General features: G+C 74.3%; 1 protein-coding gene across 1 annotated transcript; it reads left to right on the top strand.

The window, feature by feature from the left end:
* Positions 1 to 1,077: 1,077 nt before the first annotated feature.
* Positions 1,078 to 15,069, top strand: IQSEC2 (IQ motif and Sec7 domain ArfGEF 2). Its single transcript, XM_062598645.1, has 18 exons — positions 1,078 to 1,125; positions 1,532 to 1,696; positions 4,926 to 5,205; positions 5,762 to 6,125; positions 6,234 to 6,295; positions 7,007 to 7,225; positions 7,283 to 7,929; positions 8,544 to 8,705; positions 8,803 to 8,925; positions 9,356 to 9,522; positions 9,614 to 9,753; positions 10,164 to 10,289; positions 10,386 to 10,485; positions 11,342 to 11,503; positions 12,158 to 12,322; positions 13,064 to 13,113; positions 14,026 to 14,382; positions 14,905 to 15,069. Exons 1-18 carry the CDS (start codon positions 1,112 to 1,114, stop codon positions 15,067 to 15,069), a joined length of 3,468 nt encoding a protein of 1,155 aa, XP_062454629.1. The 5' UTR covers positions 1,078 to 1,111.
* Positions 15,070 to 17,245: the final 2,176 nt, after the last annotated feature.

Below are 17,245 nucleotides of genomic sequence, written 5' to 3'. Positions count from 1 at the left end.
GCAGCCCCGCCCCACCCTCCCCCCCCGGTGCCCCGCCCCTCCCCCACCCGTGGGAACGCCCCCGGTGACCCCCGGCGGGGCGGCGGCGGGGCGACGTACCGGTATCGCTGCGCCGTGCGAGGCTCCGCGCGGCAGCGCGACGCTGCACCGGCTCGCGCGGTTGTGCGACGCCGCGTAAGGTTGTGCGACGCCGTGTAAGGTTGCGTGGCTCTGTACAACACTGCGCTGTGACATACAGGGTTGTGCGCGGTTGTGCAACACCGTGCGAGGTTCTGCAACGCCGTACGACACTGCGCTGCGACGTGCAAGGCTGTGCGCGGTTGTGCAACGCTGTGCGTGGTTGTGTGATGCTGTACAACACTGCGCTGCATTGTGCAACGCCGTGTGCGGTTGTGCAACACTGTGCAGGGTTGTGCGATGCCGTACCACACTGCACTGCATTGTGCAACGCCGTGTGCGGTTGTGCGATGCTGTGTGCAGTCGTGCAATGCCATACAACACTGCGCTGCATTGTGCAATGCCGTACACGGTTGTGCAACGCCGTGTGCGGTTGTGTGACACTGTACAACACTGCACTGCGACGTGCGAGGCCACGTGCGGTTGTGCGACGCCATACAACACTGCGCTGCATTGTGCAATGCCGTGCGCGGTTGTGCGATGCTGTGTGTGGTTGTGTGACACTGTACAACACTGCGCTGCGACGTGCGAGGCCGTGTGCGGTTGTGCGACGCCGTGTGCGGTTGTGCGACACCGTGTGTGGTTGTGCAATGCCGTTCCACACTGCGCTGCGACGTGCGAGGCCGCGCAAGGGGCGGCCGGGGCCCAGGCGTCCGGGCGGGGAGGAAGTCCCGGCCCAGCGCCGCGGCGGCGTTTCCGAGCTCGGAGCGCGGCCGGAGAGCCCAGGCGTCCGGGCGGGGGGGCAGGAAGGGAGGGGCAGCGGCCGTGATGAGTTTGCCAGGCCTGGGAGCCCGGACGCCTGGGTCCCTTCCGTCACCTCCCCCCTCCGCCCCCCCCGCCCCGCGGAGGGGCCCAGGCGTCCGGGCACCGCCCGCTCCGGCTCCCGCGCCGTAGAGCTGCGGCGCCCGGACGCCTGGGCCCCGCTTGGGCGGCCATGGAGGGCGAGACGTGAGTGCCGGGGCCCCGGACGCCTGGGCCCCGGGGTTGGGGGGCGCCCGGACGCCTGGGCCCCGGGGTGGGTCTCAGGGAGGGTCTGGACCCGCCGCTGCCGCCGTGGGGCTGGTGCCGCCCCGATGCCTGCTCGGACCCGGCTCTGTGCATCACGGCCCTCGTGCCCCACGCGTGTCCGTGTCTGTGCCCCACGGCCATTCCTAAGGGGCAGCTGCTCTGGTGCTGCCTCTGCCCCCCGTGGCCCCCATATCCCCCCCCCTTGTCGCCCCCCATGTCCCCCCCCCGTGCCCCCCTTGTCACCCCCCTTGTCACCCCCCCGTGCCCCCCCGTGTTCTTCACTCCGTATTTTCTCTCCTCCCCTCTTTGCCCCCCACCTCCCCATCCTGCCCCCCGCCATAGCCAGGAGTAGACACCCCCCCCACCCCGCTGTCCGTCCGTCCCGCCATCCCGATCCCTCTGTCCGTCCGTCCCTCCCTCCCTCCCTCCTGGTCCGTCCGTCCGTCCCGCTCCCCATCCAGGTTCTCGCCGTCTCCCTCTCTGTGGCGCCTCCAACCTGCCCCGCCCGCAGGTAAGAGCCCCCGGACGCCTGGGCCCCCCGTGTCCCCCCCCCGTGTCCCCCCCATGTCCCCCCCCCCGTGTCGCGGCCCGCGCGGGAGCTGCCCCCGTCGTGCGAGGGGCCCTCGCGCGATGCCCCGTCCTTCCCGGCCGTGCCGGACTCCCCCACAGGGCCCTATGGAGCCCTACAGGATGCTATAGGGGGCAAACGGACCCCCCAGGGGCTAGAGGAGCCGTAGGGACTCCCAGGAGCTGTAGGGACCATATAGACCTCTGGGATCTATAGGGACTCTATGGAGCCAAGGGGGCTGTAGGGGCCCCCAGGGATCTATAGGGACCCTATGGACCACCACGGACCTATGGGGACCATATGGACCCCCAAGGACCTATAGGGGCTGCAGGGACCCTAGGGACCTATAGGGGCTGTATGGACCCCCAGGGACCTATAGGGGCCGCAGGGACCCCGTGGGTCCTCGGACGCCTGGGTGCCCGGGGTGGGGGGGGGGGGGGCTGCCACGGTTGCCATGGAGACGCCTCCATCTTGGCGCCTCCCGGGGCTCCTTCGGGGGGCGGGCGGTGACGTAGGAGGGGGCGGGGCTGGCGGCGGGATCCCCGGCGCCTGCCACCGCCCGCCCCGCCCTCCCCTGGGGGGGGGGGGGTGTCTCCATGGTGACGGCAGCCCCACCCCCACCCCCCCGTAGCCCCGCCTCCGCCCGCCGCGTCGCCACGGCAACCGCCACCGCGGGCGGGGCCGGGCGGGGGGCGCCCTCCGCGCATGCGCCGGGGCCCGACGGGGCGCGCGCCCCCCCCCCACCCCCCCGACCCCTCCCGCCGCCGCCGCCGCCGGGAGACCCCGGGGGGCCCCGGCGTCCGGGCGCGGCTCGGCCCCCCCCCCCCCCCCGCGGGACCCCCCCGCCCCGCTCCCGGGCCCCCGGGCCCGCGGCCGGGCAGGCGCCAGCCGGGGGGCGCCGCCGGCTCCTCCTCCTCCCCCTCCTCCCGCGGCTGCTGCTCGGCCGCCGGGGGCGGCGGCGCGGCCCGGCGCGGCCCTCGGCCCTCGCCCCCCGGCCCGGCCCGGCCCGGCCCGGCCCCGGGCCCGGCGCCATGTGGTGCCTGCAGTGCACCGCCGACCGGCGGCGGGGGCCGCTCCGGCAGCGCCTGCTGCACGGGTGAGTCGCGCCCCGGGGACCCCCCGCTGGCCCCGCACGGGCCGCGCCCCCCTTCCCGCCCCCCCCCGACCCTGCGCCCCCCCGGACCCGCCAGCGTCTTCCCTGCCCCCCCCCCGCGACGGGCCAGGCCGTGAGGGACCCCCCCGGGGACCCTGCTGGACCCCCCGAGGCCCTTGGGGACCCTCCCCCCAGGACCTCTGTGGATGTGCCAGGGCCCCCCCAGACCCACCAGCATCTTCCGTGCCCCCTCCCCCCAGAATGAGCCAGGCCTGGGGGGGCCCTCTTGGACGCCCTCCAAGCCCTTGGGAACCCTCCCGGCTCCTCTCCCTCCCACCTTTCTGCCCCCCCAGACTCCCCTCAGGTCCTGGGGGACCCTCCAGGACCCCTAGACTCTCTGGGAGCCCTGGTCCCCCCGCCCAGCACCTCTGTGGATGTACCAGGACCCCCCCAACCCTGGGGAACCCTCCCCCCAGACCCACCAGCATCTTCCCTGCCCCCCACAACGGGCCAGGCCCGGGGGGACCCTGCTGGACCCCCCCGACCCCCCCCCCCCAGGCCCTGGGGGACCCTCCTGCCTCCCCCAAGCTCCCTCAGACCGTTGAGGGCTTCCCTTCCCCCTACCCGATCCTTGAGCCCCCCCAGACCCTCCCAGAGCCCTTCCTCACCTGCTCTCGGGATGTGCTAGGACCCCCCCACGTCCCCCCAAACCCTTGCAGCCCCCCCCAAACAGCCTACACCTTCCCTGGAGCCCCCGGGCCCTCTCGGACCCCACCCAAAACCCAGAGGACACCCAGGGATATCCCCAAGCCCCAGCAGTCCCCGCAGACCCTACCCCCACCACACCCTACTCAACCCCCTGGGTCCCCCCTCTGTACGTGCCAGGACCCTCCCTAGACCCTCATGGACCTCCCCAGGGGCACGGAGACCCCCAGACCTCCCCCCAGCCCCGCTCTGGACGCCTGGGTGCTTGGGGGCTGGCAGCGTGCCGCCTCGGAGCGGCCGTGCCCGGGGTGTCCCCGCGCGCCGGGGCCGTCCCCGTGTGCACGCGCCTGTCCCTGTGTCCCCGGGCTCCCCGCTGGCGTGGCTCCTGGCGGCTCTAGGTCCCCCGGGGGGGGGGGAGGGAGGCTCCAGATGGGCTCTAGTCGCCCCACGGGGCTCCGGGTGCTCCCTAGACGGCTCCATGCGCCCCACGTGGGCTCCAGGCGGGCTGGGAACAGCCCTGGAGGGGCTCCGGACGGGCTCTAGCAGGCTCCAGGCGTCTCCAGGGGCTCTCGACGGGCTCCAAACATCTTCGAGGGGGTCTCTGGACAGGCTCTAGCAGGCTCAGGGGGCTTCTAGGCTGTTTTAGGGGCTCCAAGGGGTCTCTGGACAAGCTCTAGCGGGCTCTTGGGGGGCTCTGGACGGGCTCCAGGTGGCCCCAGGAGCTCCGGGGAGGGGGGACCACTGGACGGGCTCTAGTGGGATCTGGGCAGCTCCGGGGGGCTGTGGACAGGCTGTAGCAGGCTCCGAGCGTCTCCAGGGGCTCTGGAGGGGGCTCTGGATGGGCTCTAGCGGGCTCTGGATGGGCTCTGGGGGGCTCCAGGGGCTCTGGGGGGGCTCTAGCGGGATCCAGGTGTCTCCATGGGCTCTGTGTGGGCTCCGGGATGGGGGGGGGCCTCTGGAAAGGCTCTGGGGGAATCTGGACAAGCTCTAGCAGGCTCCAGGCATCTCCAGGGACTCTGGGGGGCTCTGGACAGGCTCCAGGCAACTCTGGGGGCTCGGGGGGTGGGGGTCTAGACAGGCTCGGGGGGCTCTGGATGGGCTCCATGCAGCTCTGGGGGCTCCAGGGGGTCTCTGGACTGGCTCTGGACGGGCTCTGGGGGGCTCTGGACGGGCTCCAGGCAGCTCTGGGGGGCTCTGGATGGGCTCCAGGCAGTTCTGGGGGCTCAGGGGGGCTCTGGACGGCTCTGGACGGGCTCCAGGCAGCTCTGGGGGCTCTGGACAGGCTCTGGGGGGCTCTGGATGGCTCGGGGGGCTCCGGGGGGCGCGGGCAGCGGCGGCCCGTGCCGGCGCTGACGGGCGCCCGCTGTCCCGCAGCGTGGAGGGCGAGGGCCCGGGCAGCGAGGGCGGGGGGCCGCTGCCCGAGAGCCCCGGGAGCCAGCCGCCGTACCGCTGCGCGCCCGAGCCGGCGCCCGAGCCGCCGGCGCCCGCGGGGGCCCCCGGCGCCGCCGCCGCCGCGCCGCCCTGGGGCCGGGCCGCCCGCCTGCCGCCGCAGCCCGCCAGCGTGGCCCTGCGCATGCAGGAGGAGGAGGAGAGCAAGCGGGCCAAGGCGCTCAGCGACAGCTACGAGCTCTCCACCGACCTGCAGGACAAGAAGGTAGGGCCGGCCGGGCGGCGTCCCCGTGCGAAGGGACGCGGGCGGGGCGTGGGGCGTCCTCATGCATGGGGCGTCCCCGTGCGCGGGGTGTCCTCGTGCAAGGGGCATCCTCGTGCAAAGGGACGCGGGCGGGGCGTGGGGTGTCCTCGTGCGCAGGGCGTCCTCGTGCAAGGGGCATCTTCGTGTGAAGGGACACAGGCAGGATGTGGGGCATTCCCGTGCACACCAATGTCCTCGTGCGTGGGGTGTCCTCGTGCAAGGGGCATCCTCGTGCGAAGGGACATGGGCAGGGTGTGGGGCATCCCCGTGCAAGCCACTGTCCTTGTGCCTGGGGCGTCCTCGTGCAAGGGGCATCCTCGTGCGAAGGGATGCATGTGGGGTGTGGGGCATCCCTGTGCACGCCAGTGTCCTCGTGTGTAGGACTGTCCTCGTGCATGGGGCGTCCTCGTGCGCTGGGAGCCCCCGAGCACAGGGCGTCCTCGTGCGCGGGGCCGGGCCGCAGCGGCGGCGCCGCCTCGCCTCGGCCGCGGGCCTGACGCGCGGTGTCGCGGGGCAGGTGGAGATGCTGGAGCGCAAGTACGGCGGGTACTTCCGGACGCGGCGGGCGGCGCGCACCATCCAGGCCGCCTTCCGCCGCTACCGCATGGCCAAGAAGTTCGAGCGGCTGCGCAGCTCGGCGGCCGAGAGCCGGCGCTCGCGGCGCCTGGCGCTGGCCGGCATGCGCCTCCAGTTCTCCTTCGAGGAGTACGACCGCGGCCCCCCGGCCCCGGGGCCCGGGCCGCCCCCGCCGCCCGCCCCCTACTTCGAGGGCAAGCCGGCCTCGCTGGATGAGGGGGCGCTGGGGGGGCCGCGCGGGCCCCGCCGCCCCCCCCGCTACGGGGGCTCGTGCCGCGCCGGGCTGGACGGCGCCGCCGCCGCCGCCGAGCCCCCCGACAGCCCCCCCGAGCCGGCGGCGGCGGCGGCGGGGGGGCCCGGCGGCGGGGGGGGCGGCCCGGGCGGCGGGGGGCCCCCCAGCCCCCCCCGGCACCTCTCGGCCTCCGCCGACTTCGGCCCCGGCGCCGCCGACCTGGAGGAGGCCTTCGCCCAGCAGGTGCCTGGGGGCGGGGCTAAGGGGGCTGGGGGCGGGGCTTGGAGCTCGGGGGCGGGGCTAAGGGGGCTGGGGTGGGGCTGAGGGTGGGACTTGGGGCTCGGGGGCGGGGCTAAGGGGGCTGGGGGAGGGGCTTGGAGCTCGGGGGCGGGGCTAAGGGGGCTGGGGTGGGGCTGAGGGTGGGGCTTGGGGCTCTGGGGAGGGGCTTGGGGCTCAGGGCAGGGCTGAGGGTCCTGGGGCAGGGCTAAGGGCTGGGGGCGGGGCAAAGGAGGCTGGGGCGGGGCGGGGGGGCGGGGCTTGGGGCTCTGGGGTGGGGCTAAGGGGGCTGGGGGCGGGGCTTGGGGCTCTGAGGTGGGTCTAGGGCGGGGCTAAGTGTTCTGGGGGTGGGGCTGAGGGCTCTGGGGGGCTATTGAGGCGGGGCTTGGCGCTCTGGGGGTGGAGCTTGGGGCACTGGGGGACAGGGTGGGGCTTCAGCAGCGAGGCTGGGGGCTTTGGGGGTGGGGCTAGGCTCTCTGGGGGTGGGGCTTAAGCTAGGGGTGGGGCTAGTGGCTACAAGGGTGGGGCTTCTGCTGAGGAGGCGGGGCTTGGTGCTCTGGGGGCGGGGCTAAGGGTGCAGGGTTAGGGCGGTTTGGGGTGGGGCTCCGGGGTGGGCGGGGCTAGAGGCTCCGGGGGCGGGGCTCGGCTCTGAGCTCCGCCCCCTCCCCCCCCCCGCAGGTGCAGTCGCTGGCGGCCTCCATCGACGAGGCGCTGGGGTGCCGGGGGGCGGCGCCGGGGGCCCCGGGCGCCCCCGAGGGGGGTCCGGGCCCGGGGCCGGCGGGCGACAGCGCCGCCACCTCCTTCAGCGACGTCACCCTCTACCTGGACGAGGGGCTGCCCGGCTCGCCCCTGTCGCTGGAGCGGCCCCCCAGCGCCGAGGGGGGCCCGCCCGCCCCCGCCGGCGCCCCCCCACCGCCCCCGCCGCCCCCCGGCAACCCCCCGGCGCGCCCCGAGCCCTGGGGCGGCCCCGAGGAGGGCCCCGGCGGGGGGGCGCCGGCCCCGCCGCGCCGCGGGCCGCCCCCCCCCTGCCTGGAGTGCCGGGGCCGGGCCGGGGGGGGGCACCTGCCCCTGCTCACCGTGGAGCCCCCCAGCGACAGCTCCGTGGACCTCAGCGACCGCTCCGACCGCGGCTCGCTCAGCCGCGGGGGCCCCTTCGAGCCCGAGGCGGGGGGCACGCTGCCCCGGGGCGGCCCCCCGGCCCCCGGCGGCGCCCCGGCCCGCGGGCCCCCCCCGCACCGCTGCTTCCACGCCGAGCCGCCGCCGCCGCCGCCCCCGCCGCCGCCAGCCGCCACCGGGCCCCCCGCCGGGCGCCTGCCCCCCGAGGAGGGCTCCGAGGGCGACAACGACAGCCTGCGCAGCAGCTCCAACTCCAACGAGACCCTCAACTGCTCCTCGGGGTCCTCGTCGCGCGACAGCCTGCGCGACCCGCCCCCGCCGCCCCCGCCGCCCCCGCCGGCCGCCCCGCCGCAGCCCCCCGGCCCCCTGCCCCCCGGCAAGCAGACCTACCAGCGCGAGCCGCGCCAGAGCTGGGACTCGCCGGCCCTCAACAACGACGTGGTGCAGCGCCGGCAGTACCGCATCGGCCTCAACCTCTTCAACAAGTGAGGGGCGCGGGGCGCCGCTCTGGGCCGTGCTAGACGCGGGACGGGCTGCTGTTCTCGGTGACCCTCCGGGGAGGGCAGAGTGGTGGTCTGGGTGACTCTAGCAAGAGCAGGGCGTTGCTGTGTGTGACGCCCATGGCGAGGACAGCTTTGTGCTAGGTGACCCTCCAGGGAGATCAGCACGCTGTTCAGGGTGGCCCTGTAGCAAGGACATGGTGATGTTCTAGGTAACCCTCCAGGGAGATCAGCACGCTGTTCTAGGTGACCCTGTAGCAAGGGCATGGAGGTGTTCTAGGGAACTCTCTAGCAACAACAGGACAGCATTCTAGGTGATCCTGTAGGGAGGACCGAGTGTTGTTCTAGGTGATGCTATAAGCATAAGAGTGATGTTCTACGTGGTCCTGCAGTCACGGCAACGTGGTGTTGTACGTGATTCTGTTGATAAAACATGGTGATATTCTAGGTGACCCAATAGGGAGGACTGGGTGGCATTTCTAGTGACCCCAGGGGGGCGGTCAAGGGGGCAGTCTGGTGGGGACAGGGCGGTGCTGCCAGGAGGGCTCCAGGCTGCCCTGCAGCAGCGGCTGGGCGACCCTGGGCCTGTCTCTGCACAGGAAGCCGGAGAAGGGGATCCAGTACCTGATCGAGCGGGGCTTCCTCTCCGACACCCCCGTGGGGGTCGCCCACTTCATCCTGGAGCGCAAGGGGCTGAGCCGGCAGATGATCGGCGAGTTCCTCGGCAACCGGCAGAAGCAGTTCAACCGCGACGTTCTCGAGTAAGCGGCGGCAGGGGGGCCTGGGCAGCAGCGGGGACAGTCCTGCACCAGCGCTCGGGACCGGGGCCAGCTTCGGGCTGTCGCGGCTCTCCCGCAGCTGCGTGGTGGACGAGATGGACTTCTCCGGCATGGAGCTGGACGAGGCGCTCCGCAAGTTCCAGTCCCACATCCGGGTGCAGGGCGAGGCCCAGAAGGTCGAGCGCTTGATCGAGGCCTTCAGGTGAGAGCCAGTACCTCCCTCCTCCTCCGCTGGCGCCACCCAGAGCTGGGAAGGCTGCTGAGCCTTTGCACGGTCTAGAAGCAGTTGTGTGGTCTAGAACGTCCTCCAGAGTGGGTGTCATCTGGGTGAAGAGGAGGTGCGTCCTTAGTTGCCCTAGAGGAGGATAGCTCGAGGTAGAGGTGCTGGTGGTGGTGCTGGGGCGGTGGAGCTGGACCAGAGAGATGTTCTAGGTGACCCAAGAGACCACGAGGACTGCCCTTACGGGTGGTGCCCCACGTGCAACGTGGCGACGCTCTAGGGAACCGGGGACCCGGGTCGTGCCAGGACCATTGTGCGGTCTAGAAGCCTCCTAGCCAGGCCAGCCATGGCCGTATGGGGGTGGCCATGGGGCACCCTCACCCCATGGGCCGTGGGGATTGTCCACCCGCAGCCAGCGCTACTGCGTGTGTAACGCGGCCCTGCTGCGCCAGTTCCGGAACCCAGACACCATCTTCATCCTGGCCTTCGCCATCATCCTCCTCAACACGGACATGTACAGCCCCAGCGTCAAGGCTGAGCGCAAGATGAAGCTGGAGGACTTCATCAAGAACCTCCGAGGTGAGAGCCGCAGCCCCGTCCCTCCCTGCCCCGACAGCACTGCACCTGCTCGAGAACGCAGGTTCTTGAGCGGGGGCTGGGCGTCACGCAGGGGTGGACAACGGCGAGGACATCCCCCGGGACATGCTGGTGGGCATCTACCAGCGCATCCAGAGCCGGGAGCTGCGCACCAACGATGACCACGTCTCTCAGGTCCAGGCTGTCGAGCGCATGATCGTTGGCAAGAAGCCGGTGGGTGAAAGGGGGAGCCTGGGGGTGGGGAGGACCCCGGGTGGCCCCGTACTTAGGCCAGGACCTTGTACGTGACCGTAGAGGGAGATAGTCTAGGAGATACGTCCCGTAGGATGCTCTGGAAGGACTTCTGGTGTTCTCAGCGATCCTATGGGCTGGTGCTGTAGGTGACACTGTGGAGAGATGTCCTAAGTGATCCTATGAGTTGACGTTCTAGGTGTCCCCATGGAGGGATGTTGTAGGTGAGGCCAGAGAGGGACTTTCAAGGTGACACCATGGGGCACTGCTCCAGGTAGCCCCATAGCCAGGACAGGATGTTCTGGGTGATCCTGTGTAGAGATGGGGCTGCTCTGGGTGACCCTGCGCATGGGCCATCCAGGCTCCCCCCAGCTTCTGGCCGCACCCCCCAGGTGCTGTCCCTGCCCCACCGGCGCCTGGTGTGCTGCTGCCAGCTCTACGAGGTGCCCGACCCCAACCGGCCCCAGCGCCTGGGGCTGCACCAGCGCGAGGTCTTCCTCTTCAACGACCTGCTGGTGGTGAGCGTGGGGCGGAGTGGGGGTCCGGCTGGGGCAGGGCGGGGCAGGGCGGGGATCCCGGACGCCGGGGTCCCTGCTGACCTCGCGCCCCGGCAGGTGACGAAGATCTTCCAGAAGAAGAAGATCCTGGTGACCTACAGCTTCCGCCAGAGCTTCCCCCTCGTCGAGATGCACATGCAGCTCTTCCAGAACGCCTGTGAGCCCCGCGGCGCCCCACGGCGTGGCCTGCTGCCCCATGGCACCGCATGGTGCCCCCGTGGGATGCCCTGCTGCCCCACAGCAGCCCATGCTGCCCCCTGGGGTGCCCCGCTGCCCCCTGGTGCCCCACAGAGTCCCCACGGCATGCCCTGCTGCCCCACGGTGCCCCACAAGAAGTTCTAGTGCCCCCTGGTGCCCCACAGAGTCCCCACAGCATGCTCTGCTGCCCCACAGTGCCCCACAAGTGGTCCCGCTGCCCCCTGGTGCCCCACAGAGTCCCCACGGCATGCTCTGCTGCCCCACAGTGCCCCACAAGTGGTCCCGCTGCCCCCTGGTGCCCCACAGAGTCCCCACGGCATGCTCTGCTGCCCCAAGGTGCCCCACAAGAAGTTCTAGTGCCCCCTGGTGCCCCACAGAGTCCCCACGGCATGCTCTGCTGCCCCAAGGTGCCCCACAAGAAGTTCTAGTGCCCCCTGGTGCCCCACAGAGTCCCCACGGCATGCTCTGCTGCCCCACAGTGCCCCACAAGTGGTCCCGCTGCCCCCTGGTGCCCCACAGAGTCCCCACGGCATGCTCTGCTGCCCCACGGTGCCCCACAAGAAGTTCCAGTGCCCCCTGGTGCCCCACAGAGTCCCCACGGCATGCCCTGCTGCCCCACGGTGCCCCACAAGAAGTTCCAGTGCCCCATGGTGCCCTCCGTGGGATATCCCACAGCCCCCCGGTGCCCTACGGCACCCCGTGGGATGCCGCTCTGCCCCACACTGCCCCATGGAGCCCCCACTGGACAGTCCAGCCCCCCAGCCCCCCCGAGTACTGCCCGCCGCCCCCCGCGCTGACCCACTGCGGCGCCCCAGATTACCAGTTCGGGATCAAGCTGCTGTCGGCGGCGCCGGGGGGGGAGCGGAAGGTGCTGATCGTCTTCAACGCGCCGAGCCCCCAGGACCGGCTGCGCTTCGCCAGCGACCTGCGCGAGTCCGTGGCCGAGGTGCAGGAGATGGAGAAGTACCGCGTGGAGGGTGAGCCGCGGGGGGCGCTGGGAGGGGCGCGGGGGGCACTGGGAGGGGCACTGGGAGCGTGGGGCGGCACTGGGATGGGCACTGGGGGCGCTGGGAGGAGTGCGGGGGCTGTGGGGGGGTGCTGGGATGGGCACTGGGGGTGCTGGGAGGGGCACGGGGGGCACTGGGAGGGGCATGGGGACTGCGGGGGGGTGCTGGGAGGGGCACTGGGGGTGCTGGGAGGGGTGCGGGGGGCACTGGATGGGGTGCAGGGGGTGCTGGGATGGGCACTGGCGGCGCTGGGAAGGGTGCTGGGTGTGCTGGGAGGGGCACTGGGGGTGCTGAGATGGGCGCTGAGGGTGCTGGGAGGGGTGCTGGGGGCACTGGGGTTGCTGGGATGGGCGCTGGGGGTGCTGGGGGCTCTGGGATGGGCACTGGGGGCGCTGGGACGGGCACAGGCACTGCTGGAAGCACTCAGGAGGGCGCTGGGCGGACTGGAGAGCACTGGGACGGGCGCTGGGGGCGCTGGGACGGGCACAGGCACCGCTGGAAGCACTGGAGGGGGGGGCGCTGGGCGGACTGGAGAGCACTGGGACGGGCGCTGGGGGCGCTGGGAACGCCGGGCCGGGCTGCGGGGCGCCCGGGCGCCGGGGTGACGGGCGCCGGGTGCCGCAGCGGAGCTGGAGAAGCAGAAGGGGGTGGCGGGGGCGCGGGGCGCGGGCCCCCCCCGCGACGCCCTCAACGGGCTGAGCCGCAGCAGCCTGGACGAGGCCTTCGCCCCCCCCGAGGGGCTCAAGCGCAGCGCCCTGAGCAGCTCCCTGCGCGACCTCTCCGACGGCGGTGAGCGGGGGGCCGGGGGGACGCGGGGGGCTGGGGGGCCGCTGCCCCGCTGGGGGGCCGGGGGGGTCCCCGCGCCGGGGGGCCAGGGGGCCGCTACCCCGCTGGGGGCCGGGGGGCTCCCCGCGCCGGGGGGCCGCTGCCCCGCAGGGGGGCCGGGGGGCTCCCCGCGCCGGGGGGACGCTGCCCCGCTGGGGGGCGGGGGGCTCCCTGCGCCGGGGGGCCGGGGGGCCGCTTCCCCGCTGGGGGGCGGGGGGCTCCCCGTGCCGGGGGGCCAGGGGGCCGCTGCCCCGCTGGGGGGCGGGGGGCTCCCCGCGCCGGGGGGACGCTGCCCCGCTGGGGGGCGGGGGGCTCCCCGCGCCGGGGGGCCGCTTCCCCGCTGGGGGGCGGGGGGCTCCCCGCGCCGGGGGGCCAGGGGGCCGCTGCCCCGCAGGGGGGCGGGGGGCTCCCCGCGCCGGGGGGCCGGGGGGCCGCTGCCCTGCTATGAGGCTGGCTGTGGGGCCTGGGGGGGGTCTCCCTCCACCGGGCGCAAGGGGACGTGGCCCTCACCGTGGGGCCAGCTGTGGGTCCCGGGGGCTCTTTCTCCACCATGGGGGCAAGGGGATGTGGCCCCTGCCGTGGGGCCAGCTGTGGGTCCCGGGGGCTCTCTCTCCACCGTGGGGCTAGGGGGGACGTGGCCCTCGCCATGGGGCTGGGGTAGAGCCCTGCCCCCCGGCGTGTGACCCCCATCCTCGTGCCCCCCAGGCAAGCGGGGCCGGCGCAACAGCGTGGGGTCCCTGGACAGCACCATCGAGGTGAGGGGGCACCTGGCCCCGCCCCCACCACGGCCCCGCCCCAGGCCCCGCCCCCTGTGCTGAGGCAGGAGGCGGGGCACTGCTGTGGGGGCGGGGCTTGCTCTGGGGGGCGGGGTTTGTACCCCAGGGCCAGGAAACCTGCTCTGCAGGGCGGGGCTTGCCCATATATGGGAGGGGCTAATCCTGATAGGTGAGGCTTCCCGTCTGTGGGGCGGGGCCAACACTAGGGGTGGGGCTTCCTGTTAAGGGGGTGGAGCTGATCCTAGGGGTGGGGCTTCCATTGAATGGGTGGGGCTAAATCATGATGGGTGTGGCTAATACTAGTGGGTGGGGCTTGCCTGTCCATGGGGTGGGACTAATCCTCGTGGGTGGGGCATGCCTATCCATGGGGCAGGGCTAATCCCGGGGGGCAGGGCTTCCCCACAATGGAGGTGGGGCTAATCGGGGGGGGGCATCCCCTCAATGGGGGTGGGGCTAATCCTGGTGGGAGGGGCATGTGTCTCCATGGGGCGGAGCTAATCCCGGGGGTGTGCTAATCCCAGGGGGCGGGGCTAATCCCAGGGGTGGGCATGTCTGTCCATGGGGCGGGGCTCATCGGGGGGGCCCTAATCGCAGGGGCGGGGCTAATCGCAGGGGCGGGGCTAATCCCAGGGGGAGGGGCTAATCCCAGGGGCGGGGCACATCTCTCCATGGGGCGGGGCTAATCGCAGGGGCGGGGCTAATCCCAGGGGTGGGGCATGTCTGTCCATGGGGTGGGGATCATCCGGGGGGGGGGCTAATCCTGGGGGCGGGGCACGTCTCTCCGTGGGGCGGGGCTAATCCCAGGGGCGGGGCTAATCCCAGGGGCGGGGCTAATCCCAGGGGCGGGGTGGGGTGGGGCCGGGCGGCGGGGGTGACGCCGCCCCCCCGCAGGGCTCCATCATCAGCAGCCCCCGGCCGCAGCCGCGGGGGGGGCCGGCGGCCCCGCCGGGGGGGGCCGAGGGCTACAAGGCGCCGGCCCGGCCCGTCTCCAACTCCTCGTCCTTCCTGGGCTCCCTCTTCGGCAGCCGCCGCGGCCGGGCCCCCCCCGGGCCCCCCCCCGGCGCCGCCGCCGCCGCCTGCGCCTCGGCCTCGGCCTCCTCCTCCTCGGCCTCCTCCTCCCACCACCACCACCACCACCACCCGCCCGCGCCCCCCCCGGCCCCCGACGGCCCCTCCAAGCTCCAGGCGCTGCACGCCCAGTACTGCCACGGCGGCCCCGGGGGGGGCCCCGGCCCCGGCCCCGGCCCCGGCCCCGGGGGGGCGGCCGGCGGCGGCCCCGGGGGGGGGCCCGGCCCCCCGCCCCCGCCGCCCCCCCCGTACCCCCAGCAGCCGCAGCCGCAGCCGCCGCCGCCGGCCCGGCCGGCGCCGCCGCCGCCGCTGCCGGCCATCGCCGCCGCCGGCCCCCCCCGCTTCGCCGGCGGCCCCCAGCCCCCGCTGTCGGCGCCCCCCCAGCAGCACGGCCCCCCCGGGGGGGGCTTCCCCCCGCCCCACCCCCACTACACCCTGCACCGCCCCGGCAAGCGGGGCGCCGGCCCGGCCCCCCCCCGCCAGCCCCTCTCGCCCCTGCCCCTCTACAGCCCCGCCGCCCCCCCCCACGGCCTGCCCCACGCCTACCCCCCCGGGCCCCCCCCGCACCACCGCCCCCCGCCGCCCCCCGCCCCCGCCAAGCACTTCGTCTTCGGGGGGGGCGCCCTGCGCGGGGGGGGCGGCCCCCCCCCGGGCCACCACCACCATCACCACCACCACCATCACCACCACCACCCCCCCCCGCACTCGCCCATCCCCCCGCACCCCTCCTACCCGCCCCTGCCCCCCCCCTCGCCCCACACCCCCCTCAGCCCCCACTCGCCCGCCGGCCCCACCTCGCCCCTGGCGCCGCCCCCCCCGGGCCCCTCCAAGCCCAAGGGGGGCAACCGCATCAGCACCGTGGTGTGACCCCCCCCCCGCCCCCCCGAGGCCTCATGGCGGCAGCGGCCCCCCCCCCCACGCTTGCACGTGGCTCGTGTGCGGGACAGCGGGAGGGGGGGCCCGGACGCCTGGGCCCGCGCCCTCCCCTCCCCCCACGGCTCTGCCCCCAGGCCGGGCCCCCCCATCCCTCCTCCCTCCCGGCTCAGGCTGAAGGTCACATGGCACTTTAACCCCCCCGCCCCCACCCCGGACGCCTGGGCCCCCGGGGGAGCCGGGCGCCCGCCCGCATGTGCCCGCGCCGGGCTGTACATAAGAGACTGTATATTTGATGCTTCATAAACGGCCCCAGCGCCCCGTGGCGAGCCAGCCCCCGTGCGCCCTTCTTGGGGGGCCCGGGCCGGGGGGCCGCAGGGGCCGGGGGCTGTGGGACTCTGTAGGGCTGGGGCGGGGGCTGTGGGGCCGCGGGGCTGGGGACGGGGGCTGCGGGACTCTATAGGGCTGGGGCGGGGACTGTGGGGCCGTGGGGATGGGGACGGGGGCTGCGGGACACTATAGGGCTGGGGCGGGGGCTGTGGGGCCGTGGGGATGGGGACGGGGGCTGCGGGACTCTATAGGGCTGGGGCGGGGACTGTGGGGCCGTGGGGATGGGGACGGGGGCTGCAGGACTCTATAGGGCTGGGGCGGGGGCTGTGGGGCCGTGGGGATGGGGACGGGGGCTGCGGGACTCTATAGGGCTGGGGCGGGGGCTGTGGGGCCGTGGGGATGGGGACGGGGGCTGCGGGACTCTATAGGGCTGGGGCGGGGGCTGTGGGGCCGTGGGGATGGGGACGGGGGCTGCGGGACTCTATAGGGCTGGGGCGGGGGCTGTGGGGCCGTGGGGATGGGGACGGGGGCTGCGGGACTCTATAGGGCTGGGGCGGGGGCTGTGGGGCCGTGGGGATGGGGACGGGGGCTGCAGGACTCTATAGGGCTGGGGGGGGCCGTGGGGGCCACGGGGACGGCAGCTGCGGGGCTCTATAGGGCGGGGGCCATGGGGCCGTGGGGATGGGGCCTGCGGGACTCTGTAGGGCTGGGGGGGGCCGTGGGGGCCACGGGGACGGCAGCTGCGGGACTCTATAGGGCGGGGGCCGTGGGGCCGTGGGGATGGGGCCTGCAGGACACTATAGGGCTGGGGCAGGGGCTGTGGGGCCACGGGGCTGGGGACGGGGGCTGTGGGACTCTATAGGGCTGGGGCGGGGGCAGTGGGGCTGTGGGGGCCGTGGGGACGGGGGCTGTGGGACTCTATAGGGCTGGGGCGGGGGCAGTGGGGCTGTGGGGGCCGTGGGGACGGGGGCTGTGGGACTCTATAGGGCGGGGGCCGTGGGGCCGTGGGGATGGGGCCTGCGGGACTCTGTAGGGCTGGGGCAGGGGCTGTGGGACTCTATAGGGCTGGGGCCGGGGGCTGCGGGACTCTATAGGGCTGGGGCGGGGACTGTGGGGCCGTGGGGATGGGGACGGGGGCTGCGGGACTCTATAGGGCTGGGGCGGGGGCTGTGGGGCCGTGGGGATGGGGACGGGGGCTGCAGGACTCTATAGGGCTGGGGGGGGCCGTGGGGGCCACGGGGACGGCAGCTGCGGGGCTCTATAGGGCGGGGGCCATGGGGCCGTGGGGATGGGGCCTGCGGGACTCTGTAGGGCTGGGGGGGGCCGTGGGGGCCACGGGGACGGCAGCTGCGGGACTCTATAGGGCGGGGGCCGTGGGGCCGTGGGGATGGGGCCTGCAGGACACTATAGGGCTGGGGCAGGGGCTGTGGGGCCACGGGGCTGGGGACGGGGGCTGTGGGACTCTATAGGGCTGGGGCGGGGGCAGTGGGGCTGTGGGGGCCGTGGGGACGGGGGCTGTGGGACTCTATAGGGCTGGGGCGGGGGCAGTGGGGCTGTGGGGGCCGTGGGGCCGGGGGCTGCGGGACTCTATAGGGCTGGGGCGGGGGCAGTGGGGCTGTGGGGGCCGTGGGGACGGGGGCTGTGGGACTCTATAGGGCGGGGGCCGTGGGGCCGTGGGGATGGGGCCTGCGGGACTCTGTAGGGCTGGGGGGGGGGCTGTGGGGCTGCGGGGCTGGGGCCGGGGGCTGCGGGACTCTATAGGGCTGGGGCGGGGGCAGTGGGGCTGTGGGGGCCGTGGGGACGGGGGCTGTGGGGCCGTGGGGGGCCGTGGGGATTTCAG

Source organism: Rhea pennata, chromosome 35 (assembly GCF_028389875.1).
Source record: "Rhea pennata isolate bPtePen1 chromosome 35, bPtePen1.pri, whole genome shotgun sequence".
NCBI classification, from domain to species: Eukaryota; Metazoa; Chordata; class Aves; order Rheiformes; family Rheidae; genus Rhea; species Rhea pennata.
The sequence above is the reverse complement of the archived record's forward strand: the minus strand, read 5'-3'. Positions and strand labels throughout refer to the sequence as shown.